The 27668-nt window shown below is 46.5% G+C and overlaps 1 protein-coding gene across 1 annotated transcript in view; it reads left to right on the top strand.

The window, feature by feature from the left end:
• The first annotated feature begins 2063 nt into the window (after nucleotides 1–2063).
• DCC (DCC netrin 1 receptor) overlaps nucleotides 2064–27668 on the top strand; it is a 551739-nt gene continuing 526134 nt past the window's right edge. The window contains exon 1 of the mRNA XM_062599476.1: nucleotides 2064–2154. Within this exon, the coding sequence (XP_062455460.1) occupies nucleotides 2064–2154 (91 nt within the window). The remainder of the gene's footprint in view (nucleotides 2155–27668) is intronic.

Genomic DNA, 27668 nt, shown 5'->3' on the forward strand with positions numbered 1-27668 from the left:
CGGGCAGCACGGACGGGAGTGTGGGCAGGAGCGTGGGCAGTGTGGGCAGAGCGGACAGTATGGGCAGGAATGCGGGCAGGAGTGTGGGCAGTGCAAGCAGTGCGGGCAGGAGAACAGGCACTAGCATGGGCAGTGTGGGCAGGAGCACGGGCAGGATTGCGGGCAGTGCGGGCAGGATGGACAGCAGTGCAGGCAGGAGCGCGGGCAGTGCAGGCAGCAGCAGGGGCAGCAGTGCAGGCAGTGCGGGCAGGAGCAGGGGCAGGAGTGTGGGCAGTGCGGGCAGGATGGACAGCAGTGCGGGCAGGAGCGCGGGCGGTGCAGGCAGCAGCAGGGGCAGCAATGCAGGCAGTGCGGGCAGTAGCAGGGGCAGGAGTGTGGGCAGTGCGGGCAGGACGGAGCAGTGCACGCAGGAGTAGGGGCAGTAGCATGGGCAGTGTGGGGCAGGAGCACAGGCAGGATTGCAGGCAGTGCAGGCAGGAGCAGGGGCAGGAGTGTGGGCAGCGCAGGCAGGACAGACAGCAGTGCGGGCAGGAGCGCGGGCAGTGTGGGGCAGGAGCGCGGGCAGGAGCAGGGGCAGGAGTGTGGGCAGCGCGGGCAGGACAGACAGCAGTGCGGGCAGGAGCGCGGGCAGTGTGGGGCAGGAGCGCAGGCAGGAGCAGGGGCAGGAGTGTGGGCAGCGCAGGCAGGACAGACAGCAGTGCGGGCAGGAGCGCGGGCAGTGTGGGGCAGGAGCGCGGGCAGGAGCAGGGGCAGGAGTGTGGGCAGTGCGGGCAGGACGGAGCAGTGCACGCAGGAGTAGGGGCAGTAGCGTGGGCAGTGTGGGGCAGGAGCACAGGCAGGATTGCAGGCAGTGCAGGCAGGAGCAGGGGCAGGAGTGTGGGCAGCGCAGGCAGGACAGACAGCAGTGCGGGCAGGAGCGCGGGCAGTGTGGGGCAGGAGCGCGGGCAGGAGCAGGGGCAGGAGTGTGGGCAGTGCGGGCAGGACGGAGCAGTGCACGCAGGAGTAGGGGCAGTAGCGTGGGCAGTGTGGGGCAGGAGCACAGGCAGGATTGCAGGCAGTGCAGGCAGGAGCAGGGGCAGGAGTGTGGGCAGCGCAGGCAGGACAGACAGCAGTGTGGGGCAGGAGCGCGGGCAGGAGCAGGGGCAGGAGTGTGGGCAGTGCGGGCAGGAGCGCGGGCAGTGCGGGCAGCAGCAGGGGCGGCAGTGCGGGCAGGAGCAGGGGCAGGAGCGCCGCCAGCCCGGGCGGGTGGGCGGCGGCAGAGGCGGCAGGAGCGGAGGCCGGAGCGCGGGAGCGGGAGGCGGGCGCGGGCAGGGCGGCGGCGGCGGCGGCTCCGCGGCGGTTCCGCGGCGCGGCCCCCAGAGGGCGCCGCCGCTCCCCGCGGGCGCGCTGCGGCGGCGGCTGCCGAGCGCGGCGGGCTCCGTCCTGCGGCGGCCTCGCTGCCGCCGCCGCCCGCGCCCCCCCCCGCCGCGCGCAGCCCCGCGCAGCCCCGCGGCGCCCCGGCGCGGCGCCCGCCCGCCCCCTCCCTCCGCGGCCGCCGCCAGCGCCCGCCCGCCGCCGCCGGTGCCAAGCGAGCGCGGCGCAGCGCCGAGCCCCCGCCGCGCCTTTCGCCCGCGTCTCTCGGGGGGGCGGGAGGGCCGCGAGGTTCCCTGTTGTGTCCGTCTCCTCCGCGGTGCCCCCCTTCCGCCTTTCTTTTTTTTTCTTTTTTTTTTTCTTTTTATTTTTCCACTTCGCGCGGCGCTGGAGATGGAGCGACCTCGACTCTTGTGATGCGCGCAGCACGGCTTTTGGGGCAGGATTCTTCTCTGGGTGGTTTTCCAGCGGTGGGAGGACCCTGCCCCATCCTCCCGCGTTTCCTTGAGTTAGTTTCCAGACGCAGTCGGGAGCTCGGAGGCTCCGGGACTGAATGTAACTTTTTTTTCCCCCCCGCGCACCCCAGCCGCCTTCGCTGATCCCTGTGAGCAGGGACGGAGAAGAAGCCCAGAAGAGGAGGCAGAAGGGGCTGTGCGTGCCTAAGTGATTGTTGCTCCTACTCAGGACCCAAATCCGTAGGTGCGTGTTGAAATATGGAGAATAGTCTTGGATGTGTTTGGGTACCAAAGCTGGCTTTTCTCGTCCTGGGGTTTGCGCTGCTCAGCCTGCGTCTTCAGGTCTCCGGTAAGTCACCGTCGGTGCGTCTCGGCCGCGGCGCGCTGGGGAGCAGGGTGGGCTTCCGCGCGCCCCGGGCCGCCGGCCGCCCCGGGCCCGGTGCGGGCTGCGGCTCCCCGGCGTGAGCTTTGGCAGTCGCTGCTCGCAGACTGGAAGGGGAAAGAGGGAACCGGGGTTGGAAGCACCTTGTGCAGCCTCGGGAAAAGGGGGAGCGCTGAAAAGAAGGAAATGCATAAAAAATAGAGGAAGAATGTGGAAGGAGGTGGTATGATGTGTGTGTGTGTATAGGGGTGGTGGTGGGGGTTAGTTCACATTCTCTTTTGCACCTGATCGCGTTTGCAATTGGATGTATTCGCCTGTAGCTTTTTGGATCTATGTACTGAAATCAAGGAGTGGGGGGGAGGCGTCATTCACTGACTAAATGAATAAAAGCAGAAGATGAGTTAGCAAGCCAGAAAATGCGGTTATCTGCAAGGTATCTTCCAACTCTATTAGATTGCAGTTCTTCGGGGTTGCACCTCTCTCTCTGCACTTGGCAGGCACATTTTCTAATTAAAAATGGCAAAGCCGGTTGTGTGTGGAATTGGGGTAGAGAAGAGAAAAGAGGGGATTGACACTGTGATGCTCTGGGGCCGCTTGTGCAAAAGGTGGAGAGGAGCTCAGAATTAAAGAGAGATCTTGTATTAAGAAAGAAAGAAAAGGAAACGGGAGTGTTAGCCAAGAAGTGTTAGGAACTAAGAAAGTGCAGCTTTGATTTGCAGGAGACTAGGGGTGTGAGTGCGTGGTGGAGGGAGATGCATGCAAGGAGATATTGTTCTCCAGTGGTCATTTCATTTTCTCCAAAAGAAAATGAAGAACACTTCACTAGGAGAAACCCTGGGGAGAGGGAGCCTGAAAAATGCAAAAAAAGGAACTAAGCACACATCTGTGCACACTGCTTTCACAGCAGCTACTGGTGAACAATAGAAACCAACTCCCCACCACCGCACGCACTCGACCACTAAAGCAAATTTTTGTGTTGGGGAAAGTGCTGCATGCGAAGCCTTTGCAAAAAGATCTCCGCTGGCTTGCAGCGGCGCTCAGGTTATCAGCTGTATGCAAATGGCAGTGCCTCAGACTGCTCGCGGAGGTGGTGCTCCTTCTGCACAAATGCATGTGTCTTGTGATTGTTCTTGTTTGGGGGAGTTGGCAAGCAAACTGGAAGATGCTTCTTTGCAGCAGGAGGAGGTCGATTCTGCGTGCGTGCGTGCGTGTGCCCGTGCCTGTGTGTCCCCAGCTTTGTCCTCTGCAGTTCCTCCCGTGCCAGGTGGCCCTGGGGCAGCCGGGGCAGGGTAACGAGTAGGTGGCTCCCTTGCATTTCCAGCTTAAAGGCGAGTAGATGGGAGACATGTCAGTGATCCTCCTTCTTGAAAGGTGATTGACTTGCAGGCTTCTTGGCTGGCAAATGCTGAGATGGAGCGAGTGTCTCCGTGCGGGTGTGTGAGTGTGTGAGGAGGGTGGCGGGAGCCGTGTGCTGTGTCAGGGGCCAAACGTGCTGCAAACCCCGTGCTTTCACGGCATGGCAAGGGGAATGGTGGTGTTCTGTGGTACGTGGATGAATCAGGCTGTTGTCTAGCTGTACCTATCTGTTGTGGTTTTTACTCTCCGTCTGTGATGCGTGTGTGTTCATGGCGCTGCTTGTTGAAGGCTGGCATTTTTGCCTTGCACCAAATCCCTTGCTCGGCGAGCTACAAACATGCAAAGTTTTCCCTGTGATGCAGCCCCGGGGGCCGCCGTGCGTTTGTGCTTTTCTGAGCCTGCTTTTCGCCATCCCAACTCAACCCATGAAACAGAATAAAGCAGATTCTGCCCCGCTCGCGTGGCCGGGCCTGCCGCTCCTTCATCTCAGAGTTCCCCCTCTGCCTCGGAGCGACGATTTTCCATGCTGGGGGCCGGCGGGGAAGGGAGCATCTCCGGGGGCTGCTGTGCGGGCTGCGAGCGCCGCTAACAAAGGCTCCCGCAGGCACTGCGCGCTGGGGCCGCATCCTGCCCGCTCCCCCGCGGAGCCCCGCGCCGGCACCGACGTGCGCCCCCTTCTCCAAAACTTTGGTAACGAAGGCCAGGCGAGGGAGGAGGAGCGTGCCCGGATCCAGTCCTTCACCTTTACTTTGCCGTGGTCCATAAGGTGCCAAATGTCTATGGGGAAGAGACGAAAAGTAAAATGCAACCTGGGACTTTTCCTGCCAGAAAATGTTTATGTGGAGGGAACAACGGATGATGGGCGATGTTTGCTGTTTTGGAAAGAGACCATGGAAAAATGTGTTACTGATAAAAGCGCGTGTAAATTATGTAATGCTGGATTGTTCTGTGTGCCTAGGAGAGGAACTGCACAAAACTTTCCTTTTTTTTGTCTGCAGGTGGAAATTTAACCCGATCACAGAGGTGGTTTTGGAATGGCTTCTATGCTTGTTTTTTTTAATCCCACTACATCTTGGGGAGAAATTTCGTATTAGTGCAGCATGTCAGAGCCGGGCGATGTCTGGGTACTATGGCAATCACTTCTTCTCTGAGTGGTGCAGTATAAATCAACAGTGACCTGTCACAGCATCCATTTCACAGGCAGCCCGCTGGCCCTCCGTGTCAGGAGGCACGTGAACCGCCACAGGCGTTACGTGAGTGTGCGAGGCTGAGCATATTTTTAAGAATGGAAATGAGCTTAACTGAGGATGAGCAATTTACATTTGAGTGCTTTCTTTTCCTTTCTGTAGTGTCTTGATTATTTTTGTACACAATTCTTCTTGTTTTGCATCTTTTTGTCACCTTCCCCCCTTTTCCGAGTTCATATGGATTCAGGATCAATGGTGACTTCAAATGCACAGTCAGAAATACTTGCATTCAGTGGAACTACGCCAGTTTTAGTAAGGTCCAGATATCACATGTAGTTCACTTATCTTTGAATATCACTCGCTTTTCCTTCCCAATACAAAACCTAGTGTGAACTGTCTGTTCCAGGCCCCAAGACATGACTGTGCTTCCAGGATATTCTCCTTGCATTTCTGTTTGTCTGAACCCATCTTTGATTCCCTGATTTATGCCAACATCACAGTGTTGGCAGGAACTTCTCTGGGGCAGGAAGTTTCTTTTTCTTTGCTACACAAATTTGCAGCAGGATCATGGCCTGCAGTAAGGCTTCCCAGGACCAAAGGATCAATAAATATATCAGTGCTTCTCAAACTTAGAGAAGAAAATCTCTGGGACCTGCTGATTCCAGATGCTAACTAGAAGTCCAAGTGAGTTTGAGTTCTTCATATGATTTGCCTATTCTTAAATTGAGAAACAGCGCACTGACATTGGGATTTGAATTTCCCTGGAAGAGCTCACACTTAGATGAAAATGCAACCTTCTCCCAATCCACTCAGTCTTCCACTCTGCTATGAAGGGACCAAAAAGCCTAGTTTTGCATTGCAGTCCTGCCTTACTATTTGACTGGCAAAAACCTTGTGCTGTGCGAGGTTTGGTGTTTCCTGCTAGCCTGTTGTCTAAGACTGTGCTGCAGGAATCGGGGCTCTGCCCGAGCGCAGCCCCTGGCGCCAGTGTTGGATGCAGCGCCTGGCTCGGCCTCTTCCGACGGGGGAGTGCTGTCAGGTCTTCCCACGACATGGCAGCTAAAATAACTTTTTCAGACCCATTCATCGGTTGTTCAGCACACACGTTTTTTACCAGTTGTCCTTTAGAGGGCCAGCACTGATTTCTTAAGTGTAATTTTTATAAGATAAAATACCGCTACGCGATTGGGTCCGTTTCCTAGATGCCTGCTTGTGTTGGCGTGTGCAGCTGCAAGAGTAGAACGCTGTAATGGGGTTGCACCTATGTTCTTCGTAGAAGAGACTATTGTAGAAACTTCACTGTGCCAAGATGAGTGAGCTGTGAAAGTAGTTGCCCTTTCCTGCTGTTTTAGAGTCTTGCCAAACTAAAGATTGCTGGCTCCCCTCCATGCTGGTCTCAAGTGTGTTGCAGTGCTGCTGTAGGGACAAGCAGACCCAAGGGCTACAGGTGAGCCAGCAGGTCGCTTTGGGGGTCAGGTTTGCTATGGTAAATCAATTGGTTGATGCCATTTCCGTACGTTAGTCACTTGACATATATAACAAAATGGTTGTGGAAGAAACTGGTACTCAAAGAGGAGATTGTGTTTCACGTTTCTATTTTTCTGTTGAAATGAGGAGCTGTGACAGAGGGAGTCAGTGCAGCCAGTCGCTTTGTCGTAATACAAATAGATGTGAATTTCCTAAAATGTTGGCCTTGTCTGAATAAAAAGTATACTGACGAATTCCACCAAGACTTTCATGATTAATTAACTAAAGGCACAAAAAATCACTTGCTCCGTTAAAATTACCCCTTGGGGGAAACATTGACCTACATTTTGTATTTCCATTGCAATCCAAAGCAAACACATTGGGCCTTGTTCTGATTTCACTTATATCCCTATCACACCAGCCTTGCCTTGCTGTATTGAACGGGGTTGCTCGTGCCTGTTAGCAAGAGCAGGAGCTGGGGCTCGGCAGCGGTCAATGGCAGGGGCTGCAAGGTCTCCGCTCCCACCCAAGAGAGGTCTCCCTGGGAGCACTTACGCGCCTGCTTGGGTGCTGTTGGCTACTGTAGGAATTTCTGAGCAACCTCTTTTTCGATGAGTGAATCCTTTGATTTGTTCATGCCAGTTGGAGATCTGGGCTGCCAAAAAGATAGGTGGCACAGCCTTCCCCAGCAGGGCTGAGAGGCACGGGGACAGTCATAGTACTGGTGTTTATGCCGACTTGTATCAGGAATAGCTTTCTTTGATATTTCTCGTGCTCACTTTAAGAAAGCTCACTTCAGACTTTCTTCTGAAATGTTTTGTGTGGGGATGGCTTAAATTGTCATTGCTTCTGGTCCTTATGGAAGAATCTACTTACTCTGTCCATTAGGTAGCTCCTTCTTCCTGCTCCTTTCTATTAACTTCATGGTCTATTTTACCTTTTCTACTGATGAAAAGCAACTGTAATCTTCTCTCTGCAATGTTCAGGATGCTTGATGCTTGGGAGTCCTCTTTTATTGTCGGTGGAGAGCCTTGGGCATTTCAGATTTGCTCTTTTGGGGTCTACTCTACAGCTTTCTTGTAAGAAAAACTATCAAATTAGCTTTATCTTATGGAAAGCAACGACTGAAAGTGAAGTGTAGCTTCTGATTGCTGACAGTGAATTCACTGATAAAATAGAGTGTGCTCTTCCTGAAAAATAACACATCAGATAATTGTAAACCCATCAGAATTGTTTCTTTTTGACAATGTTTCTTGATTTTGGCTTTTATGTGAAGGACTACAGTTAAATTGGGCTAATCGCAGAACGTCTCGCTCAATAGTTTGTCGATGTCTGTGCTATAAAGGAAGCTAAATCTCAGAGAGGCATGATAAATGCACAGTTAAACGTCTCCGGTTCTGCCTCTGTTGATGGCAGTCATATGTCGATGGTAATGCCAATATGTGCTGTAATTTTATAAATGCTCCAAAGTATTCAGAATACATTGAAAACTATTCTAAATTGCTGCCCAAAGTTTCAGCAAAATATTGGTTGTCAAACAGAAAAGCTGAAGGAATAATATCTCCGTGGAAATTACATTACCATCTGAAAACTGAGTATTTTCTTGTCCTTTGAAGTATAGTTTAGAACACAGAGACTAAAGATGTTTTGATCATTTTGTTTACTTTTTTGGTGCTTTATGAGCAACCAGTTGTGCTAGTTTGATCATTCCTACGTAGTAGAAATGGGCCCTAGTAGGCCCTGCTTTCCTATGCTGAGGGATTCATAAGGTGCTTCCTCCCTAGCTTGGAAGCTGAAGGTGAAGAGATGACAACCATCACACCTTCAGTAGGCCTGTATATGTTTAGAACGGATGGGCCCATTCTTGGAATCAGCTGGTACAAAATCCTTTGCAATACATCTTTAAAGGGATTTTAAGAAACAATAGCAGGGGCATAGAGTATAAAATATGTACACATGCCTTGCTTTTGGATATACTGGTAAGAGAGTAGTTTTCATAGAACACAGTGACACAAAGTTGGTCTGCTCTCCATGCTCTCACAGATGTGAGTCTGAAGGGAAAGCAGCTAAGGAAAAGTTTTCTCTTGAGTCCCATATATGACATACTCATGTGCATGTCATATGCATGTCTCAAGCATATCCATGTACTTGAGATCCTGCAGCTGGGGTGGAAGCTTTGCCATGCAGATGATACTTCCATTAAAAGAGGAATCGTTTGATTATGCAGTATCATGAGGCAGTTGCTCTCAGGATATCTAGAAACTGACCTCAGAAATATTCCCTCGGATGCTTAGTGCAGGGATCCTTGTCCCTTTTTCTTGGAGTTTGTTTTGAGGAGGAACGTAAAAGAAGCCAAAGCTAGTTTAGCAAATCTCAGAAGTCTCTGTCCTGAAAGTGTCTGAAGGCTTGTGACTAGAAACTGTGTGACCTGCAGCTAAACTGGGGGCATTTCCATCTGGCTATAAAGCTCTGAGAGCAGTAATTAGAGGCAACGTGACAGCTCTGGACAAGGTCAATTGGTATAATCGCGTAAAATGTTTCTTTCTAAAGGCAGGCCTCCCCAAAGCACTGCAATTAAAAGCTGAATGGTGCTTCTTGGGAAGATGAGTTGACTTATAAGCAAGGAGTGGGTTAACGTGGGGATGCTGGTAAGTGCCAGGCTGAGTTGGGCATTTCATCCTCAGCCCACAACTACCGAAAAGGGCTCCTTTGGTGCACAGTTCACATGCTGGCCTCCTTCTTCTTTGAGTTTCTCTCTGACACTCTTCCCCTCACTAGCCAAAGACTAACAGCATTTTAAAAGCACTTTTTAGGGTCTTTATCCTCAATATCCATTCTTCTTCTGCTCTTGAAGCAAGAGTGAAGAAAGAGAAAAAATTAAAAGGGCTCTGCAGGACTTTAGCCCATATTCCCTGTTTTCCTCTCTACCTTCTGATGCTCAGAGGGAAGAGGGGAAAAAAGCCCTTAGAAGCTTCCCTGTGCTCTTCCCCAGTGCTGAAGACCATGCTGAAGAGGCCATGGTCATGGTGTGACCCAGACCCGTGAGCCTGTTCCTGAGAGTTTTTGATTGCTGGGGAAACACTATGTCATCTCACTCGGGTTGAAGCTTAGTCTGTCACTGTCTTAGTGGCAGGTGATTATCTAAGAGCGCGATGAAGGATTGGAAGGTCCTTCTTCGGAGGACTTTGGAGTTTGTGCTGAGCCTCGCACAGAGCGGCCCGAGCGAGCACCCGAGGAAGGGACCTCTCGCAGAAGGGGATGTTGTTTCCGAAGGTGGCTGGATGTGACATTTCACGGCAATTTGGATGTGGTGATGTGGGCTTTTTTACTCCACGTTTGTCAAATCCTGTAAATTTCATACCCACTTTCCAATTTCATGCTTCTTTTCAGCGTTTCTCTTATCCAAAGTGAGGATCATTTTTCAGTGTTCAGCCCTCCTTTGTTGTATTATAGATGCTGCTTAACTTGCTGTTGGTGAGACTGGTTATCCTAATTTCCTACATATTATTTATAAATTTGTCAAAAAGACTCACATTCACCCATTCTGCTTTGGCTTCCTGCACAGTTTTCTGTTGAGAAGATTGAAAAGGTTTAGATGAATTATTGAAGCGCAGTTTGTCATACATATGAAAGTAGTTAACAGTATTAGATTTAGACTTGGCTTTTAAAAAGGACATGGGGATTTTTATGTATTTATTTAGAGGGGCCTCTAGACCTTTCTGTTTTCGGCACAAAGAATATCGCGTCTTCCTACATGAGAAGCAGTATAAGGCAAGTTGTAAAATTAACTGAAACTGGCAGCTCTCATTTTACAGTTCATGATTAGGAGGATGTGAAATGGAAACTGTTTCATATTGCTGAACAGTGTCAGAATGTTTTTTTCCTGTGTGCACCATGATTTATAAATGTAGAAATTTTCTGTGTCTATGACGTGTGCAAAGTAGCTGATACCTCCCACAGTCCATGCATGTGAAAGGGTATTTGGCAAACCAGCAGTATAAGGACACCGAGCAAAAAGTATTCATACACAAAATTTTAAAGTGCTGTAGGACTGAGGTTGTTGGTATGTGCAATTCTTTTTACAAAAAACACAGGGTTTTATGTTTTAAAGTTTTAGATGCTAGTAGGTTTTGACATGAAAAGTAAAGGTCTACTCAGTTCGTGCGAATTAAAATAACTATATGCTTGGCAATAGCAGGTATATAGTATAAGAAATATACTCAGTTCTGATGGAGACTGCTGCACATGGCAGTTTGCTGTGATCTCCCTGTCATGCGAATGCTATTCATGCTTTGGTTTTATTAGTCTGAAATAATGGTCATCTGTCTGCAAGGTCCAGGAGAGCCCCGGGTAAACTGCTGTGTTTCCATGCTGCCCACACAATTCTCTAAGCCCGTGGTAATGGAGAATAAATGTTTTTTTTTAATTGATCAAATTTTAATGCTTTGAACAATTATAAAAAGAGAGAAAAAGGTTCTTCTGATACATTAGATGAGATTCTCAACCTGGATAAATCTTCCCTCACTTCATTGGAGACACCTTCACATCAACAAAATCCCTTTAAAACAGCTTGATGTTGATCATTTGTGTTCTCTATATGCTCACATAGAGGCTGATGCTCTGTAACCAAACAGCTTTGCTATAGCAGGTGTATTGATATTAAAAGGGTTGTTAACATCTCTCCAGAGGGGGATATTCTGTTACCGGTAACTCTATCAGGCTTTTCCATCTGTGTAGGGAATTTGTCAGAAGCTGGTGCTATGTTATTAAAAGTATTAGTTATATCTTGCTTTGTGTCTAATTGAATTACATCATTAATAGAACTCAATTACAATCAGTGGAAAATGATCTCACTGCAAGGACAGTGGGCACTTGAGTAATGCTGTGTGCTCAGCCGGCCACTCACAAGTGGGGCAGCACTATGACTGTTCTAAGACTGAAAATGAGCAAATTTTCCAGCCCTGGTGTAGGGGAGGGCTCCTACTTAAATGGGTATGCTGGCTTAAAGCCACCCAAATCCCTTGGCATGGTCGCTTCATTTCAAATTGTTGTTTTGTGAATCAAGTATGAAAAGGTTTTAATCTCAAACATGCAATAAAATAATACTCTTGCTTTTTTTCCCCCCGTGCTCCTTACGTAAGCTTAATCTCTCTTTGTCACAAATTCTTGCTATAAAGTGAGGCCATCAGGGCAGAATCACAAGGAGCATCCCTGTGTGTTGAGTCCTGCTTATTGATGCTTTAGTCCCAGCATTCCTCCTTTCCCTGTCGGTGTTCATGGGATGCCTGAATGAGAGACGCAGCTGTTTTAATAACTACAAAACCAAACTAACACTGAAACCATGAGACTCAGGAGAACAAGTTCATAACAGAAAAAAACTGGTGTGGAGTCCAAAGTGGAAGTATCTTAATAGTGGATTTCCAGGATTTTTGCTGAGTTGCAAATGCTATTCATGAAATCAAACATTACCCCCCATGGCGGTAAAGAAAAAGGTAAAAGTTCTTTCCCAGTTATTTTATTCACTGTCCATCACAGAGCGACACCATCTAGTATTGGTGGCAGTGAGGCCTGCAGCTGCAGCAAAGGTACAACAGAAAGATACTACAGTGACAATATCGAATAAACAAGATTATCCATCACTGTGAGACTTAGAGAGCTATAACATCAGCAGTCTGTTATAGCAGAACCCTGGACTATATTATACCATTAATTTTTTTAAAGTAATACTCTTGACAGGTTTTAATGGAAAATTCTTTCTACAAATCAATGGTGTGATTCAGTTCTTTATTTATTAACACATTCCTCTGATTGTAGATGAACGAAACTACCTGAATACAATTCAAAATGCCCTTAAATATGGAGTATGATAGGATTTGTGTGTCCCATAATTTATATTGCCAGACTGTGCCTCAGTAAATGAGATCTGTCTCTGTGCATTAATATGCCAAATAACTGATAGCAATAACTAATTCATTTGTCCTGATTGTTCTTGACATCTTCTACATCATCAGGAATTTCAGTGCATCACCTTTCGCTGGGCTCTAGGCTTTGCACTAAATGGTCTGTTCCCATATGGTAGGCAAATGGGTTGTGTCAGGAATGAGTAAACCTTTTTGCAAGGTCAGTCTGGGTCACTGCATGACTAAGAAACATCAAAAAATGCAGCCAGTCGCTGCTGGAGCTGAGGTTAACTTTCCCTTTTTTCACAGTCAGCTGGATGAATGCTGGTTCAGAAGCTTTTATCCCAAATGCTCCTCCTTGGATGAGCCGTGGAACTGACGGTCCCATGGTACTTTCCACAGATAGTGCTGTTAAACCTGATGCTGAGGCCAGTCCCTTTTCGATACACTTTTTTTTTCCCGTGATTTTCTATCAGGTTTTTGATCATCCCATTTGTAAAATCTCATTTTCCTAAACTGCTTTGTGATACTACCGTGGCCTTTTAAGTATCCTGCTGCTGCTTATCTGCGAAGCTTAATAAGGAGGAGGAAGTGCTCAACATGATTAACACAGAGCAACAGCAAACATCTATGAAGGATGACAAAATGCGTTCAGACTCCTGTAGGTGCAAAGATGCCACACGAGTGTAATGTGCTTCTGTCATGAAATGCTGATGATCCTACCACTAGTAAGCTCCAGATGAGGACGGAGTTAACTTGACAGTAAATTAGATTTTAAAAGATAATTCTGTGACTGTATGAATGAGAATTTGGTCTTTTAGTGTACTGTCTGTCAGCAACTTACCCGAATGCTTCTCATTTTGTGTAGAACATTTGTTGATGGCATATACATTACTCGGTAGCATAAAAATGTGAGCAGCTGTTTCCAAAATCCATCCCCAGAAATGGCCTGTCTGGCTCTTGGGAGGAAGCTGGTCTTTTACAATTGTAATTGGTTAACCTTTTCCAAAAATCTTGGGCTGATGTCTCCCAAAATTATGACTGAAAAAAATATACTCCTTCTTTGTGGTCATCAGTCTTAAAATGGCAAATGCTAAAGGCCTTCCTCACTCCTCCATTACTGCACAAGATAATTTTCTCGGCCTTCTCAGCCCAAGTAAGCTAAAGAGCAGAAGGAAAATACCCTTCTGCGTGCCTTCGAGCTGCAACAGGTGACTCATCTGTGCTACTTGCAATGCCATTTTTCTGATCATTAATGGATCTTCTCAACAGGTGCATGGTGACCTTACGGCCAACAAAAATGGCGAGATAGAAGGCGGATAACAAAAGCGGGGCATGGATGTAGCATTGCTGCGGAGACTGTGCTGCAGGAGTAACGAGTGTTCCCACACCGGGGCTTAACCACCCGCTTTCGGGAGTGGAAGGGCTGCAGCTGACGAACCTGTCCCGTTCTGTGTTCCTGCTCTCCTGCAGTATCCTGCTATGTACTTTCAATTGCCTGGAGGTAGTTTTGCTTAGGGCGACAGACAATTTAAGCAGAGGACTAGGGAGCTGGAAAGTGCAGGCCGCAAGAGCGCTGCGCTTAATGCGTGCTGATTTGGGGTCAGAGAGGAATTTTCTCCCAATGGCCAGATTGCCAGGTACCATTTTCTGCCCTCTTTTGTATAGATTTGGGTGTACTGGGCTGTCTGGCATTGCCTGTGATGTTGAAGGACATCAATATCCCATGTTTCTGCTGGTGGTGAGCTGCAGTTATGGCTCCTGGCCATGTTGTTGTGGTTTACAGAGGTGTGGGAGGGATGCTGGAAGTGCCTTGCAGTTCACAGCACTCAAGGAAGTTCTCTGGACCTTCCTGAACTGGGTGTCCGTCAAGTGTCCCTACCCATGTGTGGAGCGAGCATGATGACCCTGGCTGTCCCCCGGCCTGCTGCCCCAGAAGCATCAACCCTCTGGCTCCTGGCCAAAATGGAGCCTTGCCTCTTGGGACCTAGCCAGTGTGGGTGAGACCCAGTGGAAACGGGTGTCTTCTTCACTTCACATTCCTAGGCGCCAGTTGGCTAAGCTCAGTCAGCACACACTCCCGTAATAATCAGCGGAGAAAAATAGCCACCTCCGGGTGAGGAATCGCCTCACCTGCCTTGATGTCTATCTTGGGAAAGACTAACCTTTGCAAGGTACCTACTGCACTCTTTATAATTGAAATTTATTTCTGTGACTGTACAGTATGAAGAAAACCTTATCGGGAAGAGTAAAAACAGTGACTTTTGCAGCCTTGTGCAAATGATTTCTAATGTGGACTTGGTACTGAATTAACAGAGTGACCTGTGTGGCATTTACCCAGCGCACAGAGCAGAGGCAGATGGGAGAACTGAGCTGCTGTAATTAGGGGCTCTGCAGGCAGCAAGACTCTCGTATCAAAGCCTGCCTGGGAGCATTGGATGCCTCAAGCAGGAGTGGAAGTAGAGGCAAGGAAATGCGTATTATCAGAGGTTAGGGAAGATCCTCTCCAAACTTTCTTGTCTCCTGGATCACGACAAAGAGAAGGAGCTGCAAGCCTAGAATCATAGAATCATGGAATCAGTAAGGTTGGAAGGGATCTCTGGAGGTCATCTAGTCCAACCTCCCTGCACAGCAGGGTCACCTAGTCCATCAGGAAAAAGCAAAAGGCAATTTTTTGTGTCGGGTTTTTGAGCCATTCCTGTAGCTCTGCTGAGACTGACCTGTTTGCTTTGAGAGAACAACAGCCTCCTCGTTTTAGGTAGTGAATCAACCAGTGCTCTTCTTTTTTTCAATGAAAATCTTGGAAGAGTCCCTAAATGATAGATGATAGATGGGTTTATTCTTTTAGTAAGAAACTAAATATATAATAAACACAAATATACTTGTGGCAGAACTAGACTAGGAACCATCTCTCCCACCTCTGTCTGAAGTAGAGCGGTTTCCTGCCAGTCTCTCTGCGGTGAGCAGTGAGCGTGGATTGGGATAAAGACCATGTACAGCAACCAACGCACAAACACACAGATTTTCTCTCTTGTCTTCATCACTGAAAGGAAAAGCAGTATTTGAGCATGCTGGAGCATGTGTCCTTGCGATAGCCTTGGCTCCGTGTGCTGCCTTTCCACCGCTGTTTGCATCTGTGCCGGGGTCGGTGCTGATGAGCAGCAGCGCACGAGCTGATGATAGATCCAAAGCAGCAGAAATGTTGAGCTTGTGCGGGTGCTGCTTCCTCCCCTGCAAGGTGCTGTCTCTCCTCCGTGGAGACATCGCAGGTCCTTTTCCGTGCTCATGGTGTGCAAACATACAGGTAGCAGTAACATTTCCTCCTCTTCAGCGCTGGTGTTTTAGAGTGTCAGGAAAGCAATCATTTCCGTGACCTGAGGATATAAGTGGTCACCTGGGGGAGTTTACACTTGAGTACATTGAAAAATATGTAAAAACCCCCTTTCTTTAGCAAATTATATAGATAAGTACATAATGGTTGGCCATACGCTGAAGCTCTGCATTGCTGTTAAAACAGTAATGATTCAAAAAGTGCTCGTTTTCTGCTGAGCCCAAATGACATGCCAACCCCCCTGTTCCTCAGCTCAGGATGAATCTGGAATCCCGGCTGTCTACGCTTGCCATGCTTGTGTGGGTACTTATGTGCACATATACGTATATAATGTACGTGCACCACATGTGCATCTGCCATGAGAGAGACCAAACACAAGTTTGCAGTAGACCGTAGTTAGAAAAACAAAAATAACAGCATGCTGGAAGAGTGGAAAGAAAAAACCCAAGTGAGCACTACTGCGGTAATTACTTTTATCCTTTAAATTGTGATCTTACATTTGAACACACAAGCTAGAAAGATTTGACTTTAACCAAAGATTTGAATTGTTATTGGTGGGGATGAAATAGTCATAATAATATTTGGGCTTCTGAGAATCGGAAATTTGCTGCCAGATTAAACACATCCTAGCAATCTTCTGCCACTAGAGATGCTGATTTCATAAACTGAAAGAATACTGGGCAATGATAGCTGTAGAAATAGCAATTTCCTTCCCCCTGTATGGTATTAGAAAATTTCACATAGTTTTGATATATAGTGTAAATTAGGCCTACAAAGTGGTGTGCTATGTCTTCATTAAAAGAGGAGACAGTAATAATGAAAGCATGTAGCGTGGTGTGGCAGGGTTTTCTGCTGGTTTTGTTGGTGAGTGGGATTTTGAATTATGAACCCTGGCTATTGTTTCTGCATTTACGCAAAAATGTGCTGTTGTGAGCTACGTATAATCAGTTGAATCATACGCATTTTCATTGAAAGGTATGATGCTATATTGAAATGTTGTATATTCTAGATCAATGCATAGATTCATTAAAAATAAGTTTTGAAGCAGAAATTTGATATCTCCTCCTTACAATAATTAACAGTATTCAGGACAGATTTTATGGAGATAAATCAGAAGTATGATTTCACACCAACTTTCAGCCCCCTGGGGTTTTCTATTATCACTTCCAAACAAAGACAAATTATGCATTTTATGTACAATTAGTACGTTTTAATGAATGATTAGAAAATTGCTGTGGGATGAAATTGCTGTGAGGTAAACTTTGACTTTGAAATTATAAAAAACCCACACATTGTGCTTTTATACACACCAAACTGTTTCCGTACAAGTTTTATTATCTTAGCAGCCTCTTACCTTTAGGTCAGTGTTTTCCCTGGGACCTCTGATTTGAGGCCTTAATAAAACCTGCTCCTCATGTAATATGAATAAAGCTGCTGATGTTATGAGATACCCAGTGTTTGCTTGGACTTTGAGCACATGCCAGAAAAAGTAGCCATGGCAAAGTGAATTCTGCTGGCGTGACTTCTCTGCTGCTGGAGGAGACAGCAGTAACCTTAGCTCGATGTGGTTGCATTCGTGTAGAAACGCTGGGGCAGAATCCAGCGCGGGAGGAATAAACTCTGCTCTGGGTTGCACCGCGGTGAGTCCTGGCTCACTGCAGTGATTTCAGTCCAGGTTGAACACTCGGGATTAGTGTTGGGCCCCTGGCTGTATAGACACCTGCAGAGATTTCAGCTTCTGTCTTACCAGAACTTACACTGTTTGCTAAAATTTGATTCCAAATGAGTTTCTGTAGAAATCCGAATAGTAATTGGCTTTATATAAGTAAAGCTGGTAAATGTGGAGGGGGAGAAGAGAAATACTGATTTGCAATGCATGAAGCCTGAGCTTTATATAAATAAAATCTCTCATATTTTGTGATGGAAAAGTCTGTCTCACAAGACTGTCTGGCTGTAGACATTCAGTATTTTTTAGATTGAAATCTGTGATCTTTAATTTAAACAGGTGGTTTAGTGTGTTACATGAACATGCTAGTTAATATTCTATCTGACATTGCAATCACTGCAAGATGAATATCTGTTCCCGTTACATTTTTCTGTAACTGTGACAGTTGTAACACTATTGCAGTGGAGCAACGTTCTCATTTCTTTTTGTTTGCACAAAAGCTGGGCCAAGTTCTCAAGCAGTTATGATTCAGCTTGGTGCTAAGTTTCTTAAGCAGTTCAACAGCCTGAAGATCCTTTGCGTACGAGGTGAAACAAAGACACAGAGTGTCTCGTGTTCACGAGCAAATTAAACACTTGTTTAAATCCCATTCTGCACAATCCAAATCCTGCATCTGTATAAAAAGCTTAAGTAAATGTCCTTTCAGAGCTCATGAGCTATCGGAGCGGCTTTACGTGGTTGGAAGACGCATGTCGTATTCAGGGACGCAGGCTATGGCTCAGCCGTACGTTGCAGAATCTTAAAATAATCCCTAACTTTGCCATATGATTAAGAGCCCTGAAATCCGGTGAGGTTATAGCGTGCATGCAGCTGCTTTGCCACCTGGGAATCCTTTGGGGCAGATCCTCAAGAATATTTAGACAAGTTAGGCAGATAGCTATTCAAGAGAAGAGAGGGTGCTTCAGCTTTCATAGGTGAAAATTTGATACCTCAATTTTTAGGCGATGGTTCTCTGTGGGAGACCCAAAGGGGAAAATGCCTGCCTGGTCAGAGATTGCACTTGACAATTTCTCTTCTTCTGCGTGCTTCACCCTTGACTGCTCTGCTGGTTTCTGAGAATGTCCTGCTCAGATGTTCAGCTCACTGTATGTGTTGGTACCCAGCTCCTGATGAGTATTGCAGCAAACTGCAGGCGGCTCAGTAGCCGTGCATCACAGTTTTTCTGCTCAAAAGTTACGTTCTGCTGCTCTCTTGGCTCACAGCCAACTTCTGGAGGAGCTTCTCTGAAGATGCTCATTTGGTGCACAGCTCTGTAGCATTCAGTTGCATTCAGGAGCCTGTACTGCTCCACTGCATGGTTTCTCTGTAGTCTGGTGCCAGCTTTTCAGTGGAAAGCTGACAGCTACTCTGTCCTCGGGACCTTCTGCAGAGAGAATGGACGGGCAGGACTTAAGATTTTTGCAGTGCTGTGCCTTTCCACTTATTCATAAGGATCTAAAGGTGTTTTTATATGCTGCTGGAGGTGGTGTGGAATTCTGCATTTCTTCCAGATTTGGTTTTGGGTAATTAGAGGGACCGAATAATTGATTGGTTTTGTTTCTATTTCTAGGTTGCTCATTATTTTAAAGTGAAGTGCTGTAAATGAGCAATCAATATCAGAGTAAAGGTACATGACATCACCTTTTGTAACAGCTGATTTCTCTTCCTCTATTTTCTCATTTTGTGAAGACAAAGGGTGGAAAAACTAAGGTCAAATATCTGCTGTGACCAAAACTCTAGAAAATATCCTCTCTTGATTGGAAGCCCCCTAGATATTCTGGGATCTTGCCAAGAACAGTCAAAACTCCTTTGACAACCCTGCTTGAAAGGGCTCTCCGAGCCTATAGGTGGCCAGGAGGAAGGCCCCCTCAGGGCCAGGCAGCAACGTCTGTACATCTCTTGTGTGACAAAAGGAGATCCAAAGTGGAGACACCAAGATGGCTCCATGAAGCCTGCTGCTTCCAGACATGGCTGTTTGTAGAGATATGTCACAACAGCATCGTTTGATATGGTGCTTTTTGATCACAGTGGTGACTGGGAAAAGAGGCTGATGAAGCCCCTTTTAACATGATGTCAGCTGTTATGGACAGAGCTGGGCTTTGAGATGATGCTTTACTTTGGCTTTATAGATGACCTGTGTTTGGTCCCTGCAAATGCTGGCCCACCATGAGTGCTACACCAAATATTTAATTAGACAATGAGACCAGTCAGAAATTCCTGGTGCAACTTGACGAACTTATTCATAACAACAGCAGTATCCAAAATCCTTAACGAAGCCATTTTTAAATCTTTTAGAAAACATGACAACACGGCTCTGTTCAGGGCTTGCTCTCTTGAGCCAAAATACAGTAAGAAAAAATCGGCCAGCTCTTGTTCTGTGTAATCAAGAGAAATAGTGTCTTCATTCCCCCTCACACAGAGGATTTGCTGCAGCTCCTACTGTGCTGTTTGTATTATAAATTAAATGCAGTCAGACCTAGTTAATCCACATCTCGTTCAGCCATATGCCTGGGTGGCCAAAAGCTCCATGCACTCTGGTGCCTTTGCACTCTTGGCCTGCCTGTAGTGTGATGGGCCTCATCTCCTTGTGGCTGATGGAGGAAGGAGACTGATCAGTCGCGATTGCTCTTCCCAGCGTTTCACCCTGCAGCCTGCTGAAGCAGGGCCGGCTCCTGCTCCTGGAGCTGCAGTGTTTGAGGTGACACTGCTTTTCTGCTGGCCAGATTCAAGGACCTCCTGCAATGGGAGCCAGAGGTGGAGGGATTGTCCCATTTGATAGGATACTGTTAGATTAAATCCCTCTTCTGGAAACTAATAGTCTACAGTCATTGCTTTTCTCATACATCTTAATGAGTTTGGGGAAAAATACCTACTTCTGCATGCATACTCTCTATGTGCATGAGACTTCATGTTATTTATGAATGGTGTTCCTTTTCTGCAGAAAAAAAATAACAATAAGAACAGCAAAGACTGAACTATAAACATAATCACCATCTACTGTAAAACATCTCCTCTTGCATATACCCTTCATTTTTTTTTTCAGATAGAAGCAAACACTATTGTCATCTAGTGTGTGCTGTTCTTTAATATTGGTCTATAAACTTCCCTGTAGTGGCTACATCACTGTACTTGCAGTATGGATTTGAAGCATATTTTAGATAGAGACTGGGCTAATCCAACAGCCTTTCTGCTCATCTCGCTGCTTTATTCATGTCTCAAATTAACATACAAATCCTGGAGGGGCAGTAGACACCTTCCTGAGTCCTCTCCATGCTTTCATAGAAAAATTGCCCATGTTCCCATCAACAGCACAAGCAATGCAATTAGGACAGCAAAGTCCACTGAAGAAGGACAGAGGGATTTTACCTTAGGGTGCTGGATGGTCGGCAACAGTTCTGTCCTGGCCATGCCACTCAACTTGCCATGGCAGTCTCACTTCTTGATTCATCTTTCTTCTGCTCTGAAATTGGATTTGTCCTATGGAATTCAAGATGCATTTAGTGCCGAAAGCTCTTGCAGAAGAACTTTCTGGGGCAGTTATTTCTAAATGAGCATTGTTTCATGAGATACTCGGATATAAAAAAGGGAAAGAGTTGCACAAAAAAAGGAAGTTAGAGAGAAACTAGGGAAGAGAACTGGATGTCCAAATGAAATACCACAGTGATAATGTTCACCATGAAAAAGTCAAATTACTACTGAAGTAAGAAGTGGGGAAAAATGGTGAGGAACAAGGCAAACTGCAAAGCACCAACACGCTGGGTAAGGAACGGAAATGGCTGGAGTAGCACTTCAGAGGAGCAGCGTGTAAATGAGGAAGGATACCGTTGTGTTAGTACGGCAGCAATGGGTGTGAATACGCATGCACAGAACGTTGCACGGTGCAAGCTTTATACAGGGCAAAACAGCCAGTGAACATGCTACTCAGTGTGCTGAAAACGTAGCTGACATGCTTTTGAATATAGTCTTTCACAGCTTCCTATCCCCACTCATTACGAGCATACGTAATTTTACTTAACTGGTATCCGCAGCTGTTTTGGGCCTAAGGAATGATATAAATAGTGTTATGTATTTAGGAGCATAAAAGATAATCCAACAGATGACTGCTGTTCTGACACTTACTTTGATCGCCAGTTGACCTTGGATAGCTCACTTACGGTTGCACCTCTCGCTGCTGAAGGTAAGAGTCACGAAAGAGAGCTGCTCTCTCTGTGCCCAGAGACTTGCCAAGCTGCCCGCCTGCCACTCTGCAGCACCGGGCCCGGCCCTGCACGCCTACATCCCTGCGAGCCTGTGTCCCGCTCTGCCTGCATCCCTGCACACCCACCCCCTCCCGCCCCTTCCCCACCCCGCGGCTGGGCCGCCCCTGCCGAGGGCGGGAGTGGGGCGACTCCTTCCTTTTCCCAAGTGACGTGTCCCGGGTGTCGTGTCTTGTGCACTGGATAGGAAAAAAGCTGGGAGGTGTATGTTTATGTGCGTATTCATGTCTGCAGGAAAAGAAACACTTCTAGGGCGAGGGAATGTGTTTTTGTATTGTTTGCTCAGTGAAAAATGTCCTTTCAGGTCAAGTGTAAGGAAAATTTGTGAACAGTTTCCGCTGGAAGAAAATATAGTATCTGCATATTACTTTTCATTGATTTTTTTTTTCCTTTTGGTGAAGAAAAACATCTCTGTCAACCTAATGTTTATCTTCAGGTTCACTGAACCAAAAAGCAATTATTTGCACAGCTCTGCTAATAGATCTCCATGGCAGGAGCTTTCTCTTCCCCCCCGAACACACACACACGTGTATGCACACGTGTGCAGACATCCACCCCAGGTGGCACTGGATTTCTGCATATAATACGTAACTCCTATAGGTTTCTTTTCTGTAGGAAAAGTTGGATTCTTAAGATTGGTGGGCTTTCAAGTGTTTTAGAGTTGTGTTTGAAATGTGAAGTCCCATTTGACTTGAGTGACTTCCCTTGCTTTTGTGAAGGCTGCAGATTATATGGTTGAACGAGTGAGTGTCCTGCAGATCTTGACTCCTCCCTGAGAGCTGCTTCCCTGAAGCTTCTGGTTTTGGCTAGTTGGGTGTTTTCCCAGTGATCACCCAGCTGGAAAGAAGCGCTCACCGCTGTCTTTAAGGTGTCACTTTTTTTCGGTTTCTGGTAATTACAAATGAATGGAACAGATTTTATGCAAATTTAGTTCTAAAAACTAAGCACTTCAGGAAGAAGCCAAAACATGAAATTTTTTAAGAGGTCTGTTTTGAATCTTCAGCTATAAGCACCCTTCAGCTATAGGCTGTGATAGATGTGCTCAGAGTTGCTCTGTGAGTCAGAGATCAAACATTTGATGGATGCTCATACAAATGTCTGCTACCTAAGTAAATTATTAGAACAAACTGAATAATAAAAAGTTTGAAGTATGACTTCAGGAATGAGCAGTCCCATAGGAGAGTGGAGAGGCTGTGATGTGGATTAATGATCAGTTCCTAGTTTAATTTGAATCAGTGAAAATGCCAGGAATGATTGACATTTGTGTCATATATTCGATATGGAAAAAAAAGAATTTTAGAGGAGCAGTGGATTTTGCAAATGAAAATCTGAGTATCTCTTCCTGGAGTGTTGTCACTGGTGGGTAGAGGTGGAGAGGGATGTGCAGCAGGCAGCGAGGTGCCACTCGCTAGCACCGTGGTTTCCTGGAGCAGAGCCCCGGCAGTGGACATTGCCTGCAGCCCTGGGCACAGTGCCAGAAGCAGGAGATGCTTCCTGGATTGGTGTGGGTTACCTGCCCGAGCTTGAAGAAGACTTCAGTTGATTGCTGCTTGGTTTGGGGGTGGTGCTGAGTCCAGAACTGTAACTGAGAAGAGCCTAGGCTGGCTTTCGAAAAGTAGTTAGAAGGGGCTACCTCTGCCCTCGCGGGCACCCTTGGAAGTTGTTGAAGTCAGTGGGCTAGTATGCTTTATCTAAGAACTGAATCCGATCCGAAATTTTTAAAATAATAAACACAGTGTCAAATGTACAAGCGTTTATCAAGCATGGGCAAGTGCCCCTTTGGGGGAGAACCATGGACATCATATTGTTAATGGAAAAGCTGGGCCAGCCCAGAGACTGAATTATTTGTGTGCTTGGGGGGAGCTGCAACGCTTTGCTGCTCTTCACTGCAGCATAAACCCTGTTATTACCCAGCTTTACCAGTGCTCTTCTGAAATGTAAAAATACTTCCCACTGATGGGAGTATTTTCCCAAAAGTTGCCTGTTTATTGGCAGTTAGAAGCCAAAGTTGCTTAACGTAGGATAGAGAGATCTGGGGAAATGCAAAATACACCTCGGAGGGGCTTGAAAGTCTAATGATTTTTCAAGGAGAAATTGCTTCCCAAGATGGGAATGAATCTGAGTTTGGGAGGGAAGTCAGTGCTCCACTTCCCCACCTGAACTAGGCAGATAAAACCCCGTTCCGTTTGTTTGTGTGGATGTCTTGATCCAGCTGTTAGTTTTCTGTCATTCTGAAGGCTGTTTTAAGGAGAGAATAATGAATCCGTGGGACTTATCTGTGGGAGATTGTTATGTTCTTGGAAAGATTAAGGAGGCTTTTGGATATTGCCCCTTGGTTTACTGGAATGCATTGGCTTTTTTGTCGTTGTTATTTTAAAAAAGGTTTGTCCTTGAAGCCAGAACACAGAACTAATATATTTCAGTAAATACATTATAAATAAATATATGCGTAAATGAATGTATTATGAATATATGCATAATAAATAAGTGCATATAATTATCCCACCTTTCTTTTCACGTGAGTATTTGCTGCTATCTCTTGCAAAGTTATAGCTTAGCTAGGTGACATGAATGAGACACTGAACTATTTAAGGACACAAATATTGGGTGTTCAGGTTTAGCTCGGTTAGAGCGTGGTGCTGCCAGTGCCGAGGTCGCGGGTTCAGTCCCCGTGTGGGCTATGCTGAGGGTTGGACTAGGTGATCTCCAGAGGTCCCTCCCAACCTCACCATTCTATGATTCTCTGGTTCCCCCACCTCAGTACTTAGCTCTAGTTCCCATGTAATGTTGCCCACTGCTTCTTCCGTGGGGATGCAGAGGAGACAGGCTGCTGCCTGCACTTCTGGAAATGGCCTCAGCTTTCTTTTAAAACTTATTTCTCCTGGTGACCACTATCCTTACACAGTGCTTGAAGTGGCCCGGAGTGAGCTCGCCTAACTTGCGGGGTGTCTCTGGTTCAGGAGCACGGAGCTGGAGCCCGTATGCCTTGCTTAGATACCTGACCTGTCCCTTATTCGTAGGTGCCAAAAGAAAAACTCTTTTAAAGCCTAAGTTCCCTGCTCAGTCAGTGGAGAAAGTTAGGTAGCTTTGAAGACCTCCAGAGGAAACATCCTGTCTGTCAAGCTAGTCACAGAAGTCAGGCAGCCAGGCTGTGCCCTGGAGATCTGGGAAACCTTCAGTCTCCTGTCTGCTTCAAGAGGCCTGCTAGATACCTCAATGAGATGGACTGGATCCCCTGGCAAACCTCCTTCTGCCTCTGCTGTGGTTGGTGAAGGAAAGTGAACACCAGCAGATCTTGCCAATGGTTTTAATCACCCTCTGAATGTGCCTTTTGCTCTCTGTTAGCAACAGAGGGAGCAGAAGGTGCGAGGTCCGTAAATGAGGCACACAGCTGGTGCCCGGCATTAGGTGATCCAAAAGGCCATGGTTCAAATTCTCATAAGCTGTTTAGCTGAACCCGATGGAGAATAATTACCACAGCAGAAGAAATGCAGTTCTCTGTAAGAACTACTGGCATAAATACGGATAAGGATTAGGCAATGTCTATACAATAACATTCCTGTGAGTCACGCATACTTACAGCCCTTTAGAGTTGATTGAATCTCACTGTTGAACGTCTGGATATATAAACCAACCTTTCGCAGGAGTGAAAAATGAGAGGGCCAAGCAACACGTCCAACGCAGGCGACAGTGTTAGCTTTAGCAACGAGCACTGCATGTCTCGACTTTGAGCTTTATGTCATGGGGCAATATTGAAATCATTGAGGACAAAATGACAATGAACTAAGAATGATAAAAGAAAACCTATCCAAATCAATTTAATAACATTCAGTGAGTGATCGGCAAAGTGTGTGAGGATCCTAAATTTGTGTCACATTTGTGTCTTGTGAGAGTTTAGCAACGAATTGCTCTCTCCTAAGCAAGACCTTGATTGCAGTGATGGACAGGTGGACATGCAGACTGGAAATCAATAGCCAGGATGGCAGCAGACAGGAATCATTAGTTTGCAGGCAATGAGACCAAAATCTGCGATGACAACTTCTCTGCTTTTGATGCTCTTGGGTCTTTTCTGGTGTATTCTAGCCCTTCCACTGAGGAGATATTAAGTTTCGTATAAAGACAGGACAAAAAAAATTGATCCTTTTTTTTCATAAAAATCACATGACTCCAATCTCCACCCTCAAACCCAGAAAGGAGATGTTGTTGGCAGGGCTGGCTGGGGAGCTACGTGCCAGGCATCTTGTTTGGCGAGATGGCCCTAGGAGCTGTTTTTACACTGTTTCTGCCGCCCGGTTGGACGCCCCTTGGTCACGGTGAAGTGAAGAAGCGGTTCCAAGATTCTGCCCGAGGCAGAAGGGCAGCCACCAAAAAGCCAGGTCTGGAAGTTTATTCCTCCTGAATATCATCAGTGGTTATTTCACGCCAGGGAATTATTTCGCCGACGTGGTGGTAGGAGCAGAACCGAGGTGGTCCGATTCGTTGGCGTGAGCAGTGCAAGGAGCCTCTTTGCATGGAGAGGTATCCACCTTGCACCTGGCCTAGCCTGTGCCGCAGAGAAAAAACACCGGACTGTTCAAATCTGAACAGCCGAGCGCGGTGGCCGCGGGTGGGTCGGTTGTACAGTAACACCAACCGGGCCCGTGTCTTCCCAAGGGCCTCTCCCATCCGTTCTTATAAATGTTCCTCTTGACAGCTGTGTCGCCTTTGAACCCCGGAGAGTTTTTGAAGCCGCATCCGATTCTTTGATGTGATTGAAAGGATTAGTCCGCAAAATGGCCTGTTACTTAAAAATGCTAATTTCACAACGCACGCTGGTTTGAAGGGGCTGGAAGGCGGAAAGGCCTAGTTTCCTCTTGTATTTTGATTTACTACTGAGCTAAGGCAAGCAGCATCTGTTTGCCGGTGGAGGTGCTCAGATTTAACGCTTTGCTATCTGTTGTAGCGCTCAGGTGATTGCAATTATGAGCATTTGCATTAAGAAGTATTTTAATAGCTTTATATTTGATCTACAGATCTTTGTTGATTCAGATAAATAGATGTCCACAAAAACACACATACAACCACACAGAAACTTCTGTGTGCATGTATAGCTATAGACTGACAAAGAGCCCTATGGGGATTTTTAGTTGCTGAGTTACTGTCGGAGGGGTATAGGTACCAAAGTCTGATTTATGTGAATGAATATATAACCCAGTCATTTACTGCAGAAAGGTCAGAGTAAAACCAGAGGTTATAAGAATGTTAAAAGTGTTTCCAGAAACCTATAGTATTTTTAAAGCCAAGACACTGTGATGAGTAAGGAAAATAATGGAGGACTTAGTTTTGGCTCATACTACAAAATTTTAGAGTTTAATTAGTAATAGTACTTCTGTCGTTTCATCTTCAAGCATTGTATTAAGTGAACAACTGTTCAGTAATATTCTCCATATCTCTGTCTTAAAAAAATAATTAAAGTTTTAATGCAATTTTTGCTAACTAGAGCCTGAGAATTAATATAGAAAGATTTTCCTGCCAAAGCTTTAACATTATGTCCAATCCTGTAATAAAGATTTTTTTATTATTAACAAAATAATTTTGTACATCCTGTATTGCTCATCCTGCGTACAAGGCTCTCATATCCTACACAGTGTTATTCTCCGGCAGGAATTCATTTTCTGACTTGCGTTTTTGGGAGGATTTGTGTTTAAATTCTATAGAGAAAATATACCTCTGTTTTAAAATTATTTTTTAAACTAAGCAAAATTCCCTCCATTATCCTATCGCAGAATCACAGAACAGTTGGGGCTGGCAGAGAGCCCGGAGACCTCCTGGTCCAACCCCTGCTCAGGCAGGGTGGCCTAGAGCAGAGTGCCCAGGACCGTGTCCAGGCCGGTTTGAGTATCTTCAGGGATGGAGAAGCCATAACTCTCTGGGGACCCTGTAACCTCTCCTCAGGTGATGAGTTCATTAGACTCTAGCAAGGTGCTGCAGAAAGTTGGGAGAGGGGAATGTGGCTGAAATTGCCTCCAAAGCAAGCAGCACAGGTGCACTTAGCTGTTCATCCTGCGTGCCTCCCAGTTTTGCATTTTTGGTGCCAGGGATGTTGGGAGCGAGATCATTTGAAGCATGTTCAGTAGTAATTGTTTAACGAAATTCATGCCTAATAAATATCACTGTGCCTTGTACACCTTTTTCTCCCAGAGCAACCCTTCTCCTTGCTCTCTGCTGATGCAACACTGTGGAGCACGATCGCGCTGCTCGGCAGTGTGCAGTGATGCCTCCCCAGGAAACGGGCCACCG

The sequence above is a fragment of the Rhea pennata genome, chromosome Z (genome assembly GCF_028389875.1).
Source record: "Rhea pennata isolate bPtePen1 chromosome Z, bPtePen1.pri, whole genome shotgun sequence".
NCBI classification, from domain to species: domain Eukaryota; kingdom Metazoa; phylum Chordata; class Aves; order Rheiformes; family Rheidae; genus Rhea; species Rhea pennata.